Consider the following 12,628-nt stretch of genomic DNA (forward strand, 5'->3'; position numbering starts at 1 on the left):
ACATTAAGGGTTAGGTCTTCAACATATAAACTTTGGGGGCGCACAGTTCAGTCCATAACAATGTGTTATTGTCATATGAATTCCTCTTTGTAAGAGTACATGCAAATATTAAATTATTTGAAACATGTATTTGTTATAATTATGTACCACACAGATACTCAGGATATGAAGAATAAGTGTGATCTTAAGGAATTTAGCAGTCTAGCAGGAGAGAAAAGGAACTATAACGAAATGTGGAATACTATACTAGAGGTATATGTAAATGCAAATAGTTCTAGTAGGGAAAAAATGTCAGGGAGCCCTACGGGGAATGACTGGTATTTATGTTAAATTTTGTAGAGTAAGTGGAAATTCACCAGTGAGGCAGACAAGAAAATCCAGACCTACCTCAAAACCCAATTTCTTTTTTATTTTTTAAAGATTTTTATTTATTTATTTGACAGAGAGTGGGAGCAAGAGAAAGAGCATGAGCCAGGGGGAGGGGTAAAGGGAAAGGGAGAAGCAGACTCCCCGCTGAGCAGGGAGCCTGATGCAGTACTCGATCCCAGGACCCTAGGATCATGACCCAAGCCTAAGGCAGCTGCTTAAACCGACTGAGCTACCCAGGCGCCCTCAAAACCCAATTTCTATGAAAAAGGTTTCCCTCTGACTATCCTAGCCTAAAGATATATACCTTTTTACAGAGTTTCAAGCATAATTATTGTTCACACAGTTCATCTGGCCATTTAAATAGTGCTCTGAGGTATGACTTCTACTATTGCCTTGAACTATTTAAATCTTTCATTACCAACAACTTTGAATGAGCGCATGCCTTGTTTTCTAACTAGAATGTAGGTTTCTTCAAGGTAAGGATCATATCTGATGAATCCTTCAACAGAGTAGGAGCCTAGATAATGAATGTTGCTTTGACTTGATGAGGCTAAAGGATACAGAAGAGAACATTTTAAATGTGAGAATCAGGAGCTTATAATCACTTAGGTTCTGACTCCTCACTAATGAAGAGAATATCACTGATTAATTTCTCTAGGTCTCGCTTTTTTCTGGCTCTTACAAGCTCTAAACCTCCATGAACATACTAGTTCAATCTCTTATTTACCAACCCCATCTAATTAGGGGTGACTGTAAAGGTTCCAGTCTCTACTACTTTTGATAGTCTCCTTTCTTGTTCAGACTTTACATTAGCAACTAAAAGGCCATAAAAATTCACTCGATATTATATTTAACATAAAAGGGGGAAAGGGAGGGCAACTAAAAACAATTCAATGATCAATCCTTAAAGTTTAAACTTTAACTTTAAAACACAGTTAAGATCGTTGTTAACATCTAGTACAGCACAGCTAACTGTTCTACTTCAAGTAAACTACAGGGGAGACTAGGACAGGTAACATTGGCAAGCAAATTAAAAAATACTTACTTTTGCTTTCTAGTGATTAGATTTAAACATATGGTTTAAACATTTCACAATAATAGTATTTATATATAACAAAAAATACTCCAATGCTAATGTAAAACACGTAAGTTTTGCACCTATTTTGTAGCAAAACCTTATCCTAAACAAACAAGCGGGCTAAGAAGAAGCAACTCAATTAAAAAGATCTTTTCTCCAACAATTCTGAAATAGACTAGTAATTGTAAAAACAAAAGAAATTTAAAAAAAGAAATAGTTCTATTTGAAAAGTGGTTACAGCTCTAACTTTATAGTGGCAAAGTCCTTTGTTGGATCACATTAAATAAATTGGTTGTTAAAAACTAGTGCTAGCAAAAAGTAATTCTGGTGTCCAAGTATGGGACAGGCTCCATGACCACAAACTATGCCAGCTCTACCTTTTAAATAGAGTTTGCCCAGATGAGTGTGTTATTAGCCAGGCTTGGCTGAAACAATCCACTGCCCACAAAGCTACTTTAATGTACTGTCTCTATTGAAAATCACAGCAATCCAACAATACATGACGATACTTTCCCATCACTGCAGCAATTCCCACCACAGGCAACACTTTGTCTCCAACAAAGAAGGCTCACATTCTATGTCTGCAAAAACCCCAATCCTGACTAGTACTGTATGGCTGCCAAGAGGAACATCTGTGTGCTCAACAGTACACAAAACTGGCTCTTTTTTTCTCTGTTTTCTTCTTTTCTATTTCCTAGACAATAAACTGTGTGATTGCTTGGTAAGGAAATTGTCTTTCATTCCTTTCCTCTTCCCTTTTATTTGTTTGTTTGTTTGTTTAACATGACAGGCGAACAACTACATCTGCCATCTATTATTATTTTGAGTCCAAATCCTGAACATATAGTAAAGTTGATTTGTTTTCTGATTTCATTTAATATTAGACTTGTGATCATCTGAAAATTACTGACTTTAAATATGAGCTACCTAATAAAAAGAAGCTATTCAATTCTGAGAATATTCTAGAACTTTATATTTAGAAAGTCATAAATTCAAATAAAATTTAAAAAATGGCAATATATTCTCAAGAATAAAAAACTTGTAAACTACACATTCCTCACAGAAAATTTACAATATAAGCTATTAGTTCCATAAGAACAGTATATTTTGGTATTTTATACCATAAAAGACTTCTGTTATATTTACCTTTACCACAAATCAATATCTGGGCTTAAAGAAGGAAAAAAAATAAAATAAAAAATTAAGGTACACCAAGACAAAAATGAACACAGAATATAACTAGAAATTTACCAGAGATAAATGACATGTTAGGCCCACAACTTCCATCTGCTCCCCAAACAAAAGAAAAAAAAATGCTCAATTTTATTAATAATCAAACAGATGTAAATTAAATCCAGATACTTTTGCTATTGACATGATTAATATTTAAAAACAGAATATCTATGTTTGCAAAGGAATAGACTAGCTGGGATTTTAAACCAGTACTACCTTTCTAGAGAGCAATTTGGCAATATGAATGTTTATACCAGTTGGCCCAGCAATTTTGCTTTTAGGATTTTACCCAAAACAAGCAAGAAGAGATGGGCATCAAGATGTTTACTATAGCTTTATTTAGAACAAACAATTTAGAAACAGCCAAGTATCTAACCATAGAGGATTTGTTAAATAAATTAGGATACATCTCTACAAGGAGTACTATACAACCAAGAAAAATATACTTTAAGAGACTATATGACAAAAGTATTTTCACTGTATAGTTAATAAATGAAAATAGTAGGTTATAAAATTTGCGATATGATGGCAATCCACCTTTTAAAAAAATATGCTTGCTAGGGTGCCTGGATGGCTCAGTCGGTTAGGCATCTGACGCTTGATTTCAGCTCAGACCATAATCTCAAGGTTGTGAGATAAAGGGCCATATCAGGCTCCATGCTCAGTAGGGAGTCTGAGATTCTCTCCCTTTCCCCCTGCCACTTCCCCCATTCACATAAATAAATAAATTGCCCAGAAAAGTTAAAATGTTAATAATAGTTAATACTATTATTCCAAGGATGGAAAAATTTCTCTATTTTCTAATAAGTATCCTCTTAGTTTCAGAACTAGTAAAAAAAAAAAAAAACCAGTAAAAAGCTCCTAAATTACTGCCTTCTTAAATGATGCCAAAATTTGATTTATTATCATTAAGGAAATAAAGGGTAACTCATTTCTTCTTAAAGACGTATGTGTTTGGGGATACTGGGGTGGCTCAGTCAGTTAAGCATCTACCTTCAGCTCGGGTCATAATCCCAGGTTATTTTAAAAGGATGAAAACGTTTTCTCTAATACTTTATACATTTAATATGCTTACTCTCCTCTGATATCTTGCATAGGAGCCAGGAAGCTACACAAAGAAGATCTATGAGTTCTGATACCATGTAAAATGTGGACTTGACCCCTTGAGTTATATTATTCTTTTTCCATGATACATTTTGTAAACTAGTTTTAATCCACATAGCTGTCTGTGATTCTGCTAACCTGTCCATGTTATTTCTTTTGGAAAAAATAAAATAATTTGTTTAAAATGGCCAAAAAAAAAAAAGTGTTTCCAAAGCAGCTGTTAATTAAACGAGACAGAGCTATACTCTATTAAGTGATACTGCTTTACTACATGGTTGTTTAAAAACCATCACTGGAGGGACGCCTGGGTGGCTCAGTTAGTTAAGCTGTCTGACTCTTGATTTGGCTCATGTCATGATATCAGGGTCCTGAGACTGAGCTACTTATCAGGCTCCGTGCTCAGCGGGGAGCCTGCTTGAGATTCTCTCCCTCTCCCTCTGCCCTTGCCCCACTGGGACTCTCTCTCTCAAAAAAAAAATAAATAAATAAATAAAATAAAATAAAAACCATCACTGGAGGGGCGTCTGGGTGGCTCAGTTGTTAAGCGTCTGCCTTCTGCTCAGGGCGTGATCCCGGAGTCCTGGGATCGAGTCCCACATCAGGCTCCCTGCTCCACTGGGAGCCTGCTTCTTCCTCTCCCACTCCCCCTGCTTGTGTTCCCTCTCTCGCTGCCTCTCTCTCTCTGTCAAATAAATAAATAAAATCTTTAAAAAAACAAAAACAAAAGAGCCATCACTGGAAAAGCAATAAAAAAAGTACCTGGTTTGTGATCTGGATTTCTCCTCACTGTATACAAGCAGAGTTCATGTTATATTTTTAAAGTACTATTTATATTTTTAAAGTATTATTACTATGGAAGTCAATTAATCTGTTGTGTTCAGTAGTATACCACCAAATCATGTTCATAAATAAAGGCATAAGAGCAAACTAGATAAATGAAGACCTGTCAACAAATAATACATCTTTTAAGAAATGTATAGATCCCTTCTGATTTAATTACTAAATAAATGTACTGTGGGGGAATGCTTGTCTATCAAGTGAAATGTGAATGCCATATTACCAAGACACAGGTGGGGGATATGCCATGGAAACACATATGCCTTCACCGAACATAGGACTTTTTTTTCTTTTTAATGGAGCTTATTTAACTCCTACTATTCACATGTTATTTCACTTTTTCTCACACAAACAACTTTAAAGGTAGATGTTACTATCACCATTCTCAAAGTGAAAAAACCTTCCCAAAGTCATACAGGTAAAAAATAGTGCAGCTCAAGATTCAAACACGGATCTCTGATTCCAGTCTGTGTTCTTTTCATTATGTTATTGGGTCAAGAGAAGTAAACTGATTGAATGCTAACATTATGGCACACATTATGGGTTAAAGTTTTAGCAGTGAATGCCACCAGATTACAAATACTCTACTTGTTGCCAGTGTTTCTTCTCTCCTCAAAGACACTGATAAAGTCCATTTGTTCAGACAAGTTAAATCCAAACTAAAGTGTCTGACATAAGAAAAGTGGTAGAGGGGAATGGGGAAAAAAAGAGAGAGAGAGAGAGAGAGAGAGAGGCAGGCAGACCATAAGAGACTCTACTGAGGGCTGATGGAGGGAGGGGAGTAGGGGATGGGCTGAAAGGAGGATGGGTATTAAGGAGGGCATTCGTGATGAGCACTGAGTGTTGTATGTAAATGATGAATCACTGAATTCTACTCCTGAAACCAGTATTATACTGTATGTTAACCAACTAGAATTTAAATAAAAACTTTAAAAAAATTTTTTATAAAAATTTAAAGAGGAGAACTGGTAGAAAACTGGATAATTTTTTTTGAAAATCTGTCAAAAAGGTACATTAATTAGACTGTCAAGTTATGACCTAACTGATTTCTGGAGAAGCTGGACTATCAGTTCAGTGATATAAATGGGCTTTCTGTTCAGGGAACTCTGATTTGATCATATACATAAATTAAAAAAGAAACAAAATGATGTTTGTATACATTTACAAATATTAAAGTGAAAACAAACATTTAACATAAAGTCTATATGAGTCGAGGACTCTTTGGATATGCTGAGCCGGCTATGAGAGTGGGGAGGAGGGCGCTGGGGTGTTCTCTGTTGACCACTGCTTTGACTTTCCGTCTCTATCCACGTGTACTAGCAATCACAGTTTCAGAGACAGTGAAAGATCAGGGCAGAGTTTCTCTACAAATTCCTAAGAATGGATTCATTTACCTCACCTGATTTCACTAATGACTTTCATCTTTTCCTTCAAGATAATTTTGCTCAGACTGGAAAAAAAAAAAACATCTTTTGTGGTCACATGACATCCTTACACATTTGGAAGCACGACACACTCTTTTGACAAAGTTGTTGCTGGCTGAGAGACATATTGAGTCCTTAAGTATCATCAAGATGTAGTCATGCAATCAAACATTTTCTGTCATTGATCCTTTTGCCTACATGATGGTTTTAAGACAGAAAGGATACCTAATCAGAGATACACATACTTACTTGCCCTTTTAGATTGTTGTGACCATAACTGCTTGTAAAAATTTACTGTGTAAGCAATAAATTATTTTTGTAATAAAAATAAAAAAAATCAGCCTAGTCGCCATCATCAAGAAACTGTTACTAAGTATTCTGTTAAGGAAATTCTGTTTAAGGAAGGCTCCTTTTAGTTTCTAGTCTCTTTTCACAATGTTATCAATTCCTCCTGCCATGCTGGAACCTGCCTCAATTTCCCACATGGTTTTTAGAAGTAACCACTTCTAATCTCCTCTTTGCTGGGAAACCAAATAACCTTATTAAGAAATACATGTCAGTGAGGGTTGATGAAGCTCCTTACAAGGGCCAGAAACATCAATTCCTCCTTTGTAGCAAGTACTTGAAGTAGCTGGGGGATGTACTGAAGGTTGACCTCGGGGCCTCATCTGAAGATATTCTGATTCTTTACATTTGGAGTGAGATTAATGTTACAGATCAAGCAGAAACATCTGGTAAAAAGATACCAGGTTTTAATTCAGATGTTCTGTGGTCACTGCTTTTAGAACGCCACACTACTTTCAGAATCTTTCCTCTGTTTTGGAGAGCTGTCATTACAGGAGTTTTATTCTAGACAAATTATTTCTAAGGTTTCTCTTATATATTATGCTTTGGACATCAGTCTTGTAGGATGGGTTATATACTACAAATTCTGAAAGAACAGCAGACAAGTGATTAAGAAGCCCTGCCTTTATTTCACAGCAAAAGAAACTATACAGCAGAGCCTTTCTTTCTTCACCATCTCCAAACTTACGTGTAGTTTTCCCACAGTATCGGATTGCTGGTCTAGGTACACACACAACTTAGGTGATAATTCACTTAGATTTAAACTACTTTTTTCAAAGCCGACTTTTCCAAACAATGCATCATCTACATTTTAAATGGTAGGTGAAATTCTACCACCACTCTCAAAAAAAGGGGACAAAGAGGTGCATTGTATTGGACAAAAGAAATGGAGGAAAGTATTGACAGTACAAGCAATCTATAGTACCCTTGGGGTAGAAAGAATCGTTGAAAAGAGTTTTCTCACACATGAAAAAGCAATGAAGCTCACAACATTGATTATATTTCATGATTTTTTGGACCTAGTATTGAAATACCTGAAAAGGAACCGTCGTTTGTGAATATGTATAATCCCTTTTTCCTACTAATAGACACATCAGTGATATAAACCTATGCTTAAAAATAAAATTTAAATTTTAAGTCCGATTAGTGAGATGCTAGAAAAAATACGTCTTTAAGAAAAAGTGAGATATATTATCTTTGGTAATTTATAAATTAAATCATTTAAAGAAATACATGAAAGGGGTGCCTGGGTGGCTCAGCCAGTTGAGCCTCAGACTCTTGATTTTGGCTCAGGTCATGACCTCAGGGTTGTGAGATCAAGCCCCACATCAGGCTCCCCAACACGCTCCATGCTCAGAACAGAGTCTGCTGGAGATTCTCTCTCCCTCTGCCCCTCCCTTGCCCCCTCTGCATTAAGTAAGTAAGTAAGTAAGTAAATACATACATACATACATAAATACATAAATTAAAAAAATTTTTTTAAAAAGGTAAAGCATAGCATGTGCATTTAACTTATTTTAATGTGGTCAGCTGGCAAGGAACTTTCTTGAGGAAGGTATAAACCACCTGGAGATTTAAGACTCCACTAGTGCACACAGCTTCCTACTGAGGTGACCAGCTATCTGAGCACAGTGATCTTTAAAATTGCAGGGTAAAATTAGAACATATTTGACTTGTTTGAGGAGGTTCAGGGACTATATTTTAATCCCACTGGAAGTGGGAAATAGATGGCAACAGAGTCTACACTGACTCCCTGGCCGATCCAGGCTGCACACTCAAGGAAGTGTGGTGGAAGAAGGGGGAAAATACAGTCACAATCTCAAGAGATTCACAAGTTGCCAACAGCAGGAACGGTGCTTTATACCGACCCCAAGATAGCTCAGTTTCAACAACTGACTCCGCTCAAAGTAAAGACATGACTGACATCTTTGGGATTTTGAAGATGAGTCTCAAACTCCTAGAATTATCCCCAAATTTCTGGCTAAATGACCAACTGCAGGCAATGTCTGTAACCATCTGGTTCTGTAACACTAGTTTCTCTCACGAAATTTCTGTCAACAAAGCTGAGAGGATCAGTCCTGGAAGTGTAGTCAGAGCTGTTATAGGGTAAATGTGAATTTACTCAACAGTTCTCAAGTGTGTTCATGGACTTCATCAAAACTGATCTCTGGGCAACACTAGACCAGTATTTGTGCACTTTTATCACTGAAGTTAATTAAACTGGTCTTTTAAAATATTAAAAAATTAATATTCTTAAATTTTTTAACAAGCTATTATACCCATGGTTAATATATGAAAAAGCCCTCATATGCAGTCTACAGATAAAAGGAATTTTAACTGTGTAGCCCACTTTTGAATAAAACAAACAAAAAACCCACAGTTGTATGGCCCTGTCCTAATTAGTCAAGAAGAGATTCTGAAAAGAGAGAGAGAAAGAAGGAAGGAAGGAAGGAAGGAAGGAAGGAAGGAAGGAAGGAAGGAAGGAAGGAAAAAGAAAAGAAGAAGAGAGAAAAGAAAAGAAAAGAAAAAAGAAAAAGCTACCAGGAAACTCAATTAAAACTACTTCAGAATCCTTCCATTAATTATCTATATTTTTAGGAGGAATCAATAGCCCCATTTCATTTGAACTGGCCAAGATCTAAGATTAAAAGACTTCCCCCTGCCAATTGTCTTTTTCATACTTCTGTTAAATTTTGTTGCTAATACCAAGTGCTATTTCCCCAGCTGTGAAGTCAGACCAGCAGCTGCCTTAGCAAACCATGCCAACACTACACCAGTACATAAAGACAGCTGCCTTGCCTGTCCTTACAGATGAAAGAAGAGTGCTAAAGGCCTAGAAAAATCTCCAGTACTGGCAATGGCTGTGACGGCAGCTGCCTGCCTGTCATACTGTTATAGAGTGTGCTATGTGACAATAGCACAAGAAATGAAGAAAAGAATGAATACAAATAAATTTTTACGGATAACACATATTTCCAAATTATTTTGGAATATTATTTATGGGATATTACATTGTTTTTGACAATTTTATTTTTAGATTCCTCAGTATTCTATGCACAGAAGCAAAATCTCACTATTTATAAACACTGTTATATATGTCCCAATTTCTACTTTAAGCAATAAAGCATCTTGAAGATTTTTTTCAAAATTTTAAGTTACCAACAGCAACTGATTTTTCTATCATTAGCATTGTTATAAAGCTCCAAAAATCTGAGACTCATACCAAGATACAACAGAATTTGAGGCTGACAATGATTTGGTGGGAACTAACATTTCCAAAAAAGACTGTTTCTGTTTCATTAGAATGGATCTCTTTGTATACATTCAGAATGGATTAAAAGCCTAAATAAAGTTTGTAGGCAGAACTGATATTTATATTTCTCTTTCAGGAAATATTTTTACTTAAAAAAATACTGGCTATACTTGATCATGATGTCTGTGACTTACTTTGAAATATTAAAATATATACATTTCAGGAGGTGGTCAACTGTAGTCATAATAAAAATCCATATTCTAGAGGGGGCTACTGTAAGGGTCTCTGTTGTATTTTGGTAGGCAACTGACCTTTGGCTAATCACTACGTTAAATGTCAGAGGTTTCCTTGGTGAAAACAGTGGGCTATAACTAGCATGAATATTAAAAATAGGGTCCCATTTTTAAAATAAAAAGTGCTTAAGAAATATGGACTGGCTAAACAGTAGTTTTACAACTTGCCCCAGCCTTTCATGAAAAAAGCATAGGAATTCACCGGAGCATGGATATTTTTCCCTTATGGATGATGACCCCCTTTAAATTAAATACTTCTCTATCCATGAATGTGGAGGATTCTATTTGCCAGTTGCTGGTATGAAGCAGACAGAATTTATCCTTACGTGACCCCTTTTCTGCCGTATGTTGGTCAAAGTCTCTCTGAGGACTCAGAGATGGAGTTTCCTCAGGTTCCAAAAACTGCCTTGTGCCTGCTTGTTAATATTTAATTAATAAATCTCTATATATGTGGCCATATGTGCAACAGAATTTGTCTGAGATTTGCTTTTAGAATTTCTCTGAGATTTTGCTAAAAACAGGGCATGACCACACTGGCTTAAGTCAATGTTGAACAGTAGTAAGATATGTATTAAACACTCAAAAATAATCCTATTTAAAGCCGCAATCTTTTTTTTTTTTTTTTTTTTTAAAGATTTTATTTATTTATGTGACAGAGAGACAGCCAGCGAGAGAGGGAACACAGCAGGGGGAGTGGGAGAGGAAGAAGCAGGCTCATAGCGGAAGAGCCTGATGTGGGACTCGATCCCCGATCGCCAGGATCACGCCCTGAGCCGAAGGCAGACGCTTTAACGACTGCGCTACCCAGGCGCCCCTAAAGCCGCAATCTTGCCAAATACAAAATTTCAAATCAACATATGACTATTACTATCAAAGTACATTTATTAATAATACAGTTAGATTGATCTGCATAGGAACATATGACTTTATACCAAAACGTATAAAGCAGAGTAAGTTTCAATGAAGCCAGTATGTAATTTTGGAAAGTCCTAGTATCCTAGTATCTGAATGCGGCAGATCATTCAGAGATCTGTTATAGTTTATTAGGGAAAGGAATACACACACACACACACACACACACACACAAGGAACAACTAAAGGGATGATAAAGCCTGGCCAATAAGGCAGTATATTCATAAATATTAGAGAACTGGGAAGAATAAACAGCCCTGAAAAAAAACACCTAAGTATATGTAAGAAACTTGGTATACAATAGAGAAAGCATTCTGGGGCACCTGGGTGGCTCAGTCAGTTGGGTGACTCTTGATTTCAGCTCAGGTCACGAGCTCAGGGATGTGGGACTGAGCCCCATGTCAGGCTCCGTGCTCAGAGCAGAGTCTGCTTGAGATTCTCTCTCCCTCTGCCCCTCCCCCCACTCACACTCTCCCCCTCTCTCTAAATGACTGAATAAATAAAACCTTAAAAAAAAACAATAGAGAAAGCATTTTACATTTGTGGAAGAAAAATGGGCTATTCAGTAAATCATACTAGGAAAAAAATTGGCTATACATCTGGAAAAAAGAAATTAGATCCCTATATCAAACCATATATAAAAGTAAGTTACATAATGGGTACAGGGTTTCCTTCTGGGATGATGAAAACTTTTGGAATTAGACAGTGGTAGTGGTTGCATAACACTATAAATATATTAAATGCCACTACACCGTATACTTTGCAATGATTAAAATGTTAAATTCCATTTTTTATTACAATAAGAAAAAACAGGTTGCAGATACATTACAAAATGAAAAATCAAGCTTTGAATATAAAATATAACAACAGAGGAAATACCTGTTTGACCTCACAGTAGGAAAGGCTTTTCCACATAAGACACAAAATACTATTATTCCAGCTGCATAACAAAATTACCCTAAAATTCAGTGACTTCAAAGAACAACAATCATTAATTTTGTTCAAGAATCTGAAATATGGGCAAGGCTCAGTAGGGACAGCTCATCTCTGCTCCATGCCATGTCGCTGGGGTGGTCTGACTGGAACTAGAGGATTCATTTCCAAGGTGGCTCACTCACGTAGATGGCAAATTAGTACTGGCTGTTGGTTGCTGTCTATGTGTACCTTTCTGCAGGGATTGGGCTCCCTCAAAGGATGATGGCTATATTCTAAAAACATCCTAAGAGACAGGAAGTGCCAGGGGCTGGTTTCTTAAAGCCTGGGCCCCCACATCTGGTACAATGTCACCTCTGCTATATTCTATTGTTCAAGAGATCATTTAGCCCACATTTAAGGGGAGATACAGACTCCCTTGATGGAGGAATGTCAAAGGGTTTGGGGGCATGTTTTAAGACTATGTAGCAACTCATAAAGGAAAAGACAGGCACAGTTGATTATATCAAAATTTAAAACCCTTGAATGAAAGTTACCATGAAAAAGGTAAAACATGAGATAAACTGAAAAGAGGGAATCTGTAACACATGTAGGAAAGAATTAATATGCAGAATACATAAAGAACTATAAATCAGCGAGAAAATGGTAAACAATCAAATAAAAAATACATGAAGAATATGAATGGTCAATTCATGGCAGACGGACCTAAATGTCCAATAGACATATGAAAAAGATGTTCAATACAACTTTATAGTGATTTGGAAAAAGCAAATCAAAATATGGCACACATTAGACTGTCAAAATAAAGTCTAAAAATTTCCCCAAGTTTGGTGAATATGTGAGAAAA

At 36.3% G+C, this 12,628-nt stretch overlaps 1 protein-coding gene across 4 annotated transcripts in view; it reads right to left on the reverse strand.

The window, feature by feature from the left end:
• The window catches only part of MRPS28 (mitochondrial ribosomal protein S28), a 210,416-nt gene that overhangs the window by 119,519 nt on the left and 78,269 nt on the right, over nt 1–12,628 (reverse strand). Inside the window, exon 3 of one of the 4 annotated variants that reach the window (XM_057307688.1) lies at nt 6,002–6,071. The exons of the other annotated variants lie outside the window; for them this stretch is intronic. Coding sequence (XP_057163671.1) covers nt 6,017–6,071 — 55 coding nt within the window. The 3' untranslated portion in view covers nt 6,002–6,016. Of the gene's footprint in view, nt 1–6,001; nt 6,072–12,628 lie in introns of those variants that run through there. 4 annotated transcript variants of the gene reach the window in all.

Source organism: Ursus arctos, unplaced genomic scaffold (assembly GCF_023065955.2).
Source record: "Ursus arctos isolate Adak ecotype North America unplaced genomic scaffold, UrsArc2.0 scaffold_6, whole genome shotgun sequence".
NCBI lineage: Eukaryota > Metazoa > Chordata > Mammalia > Carnivora > Ursidae > Ursus > Ursus arctos.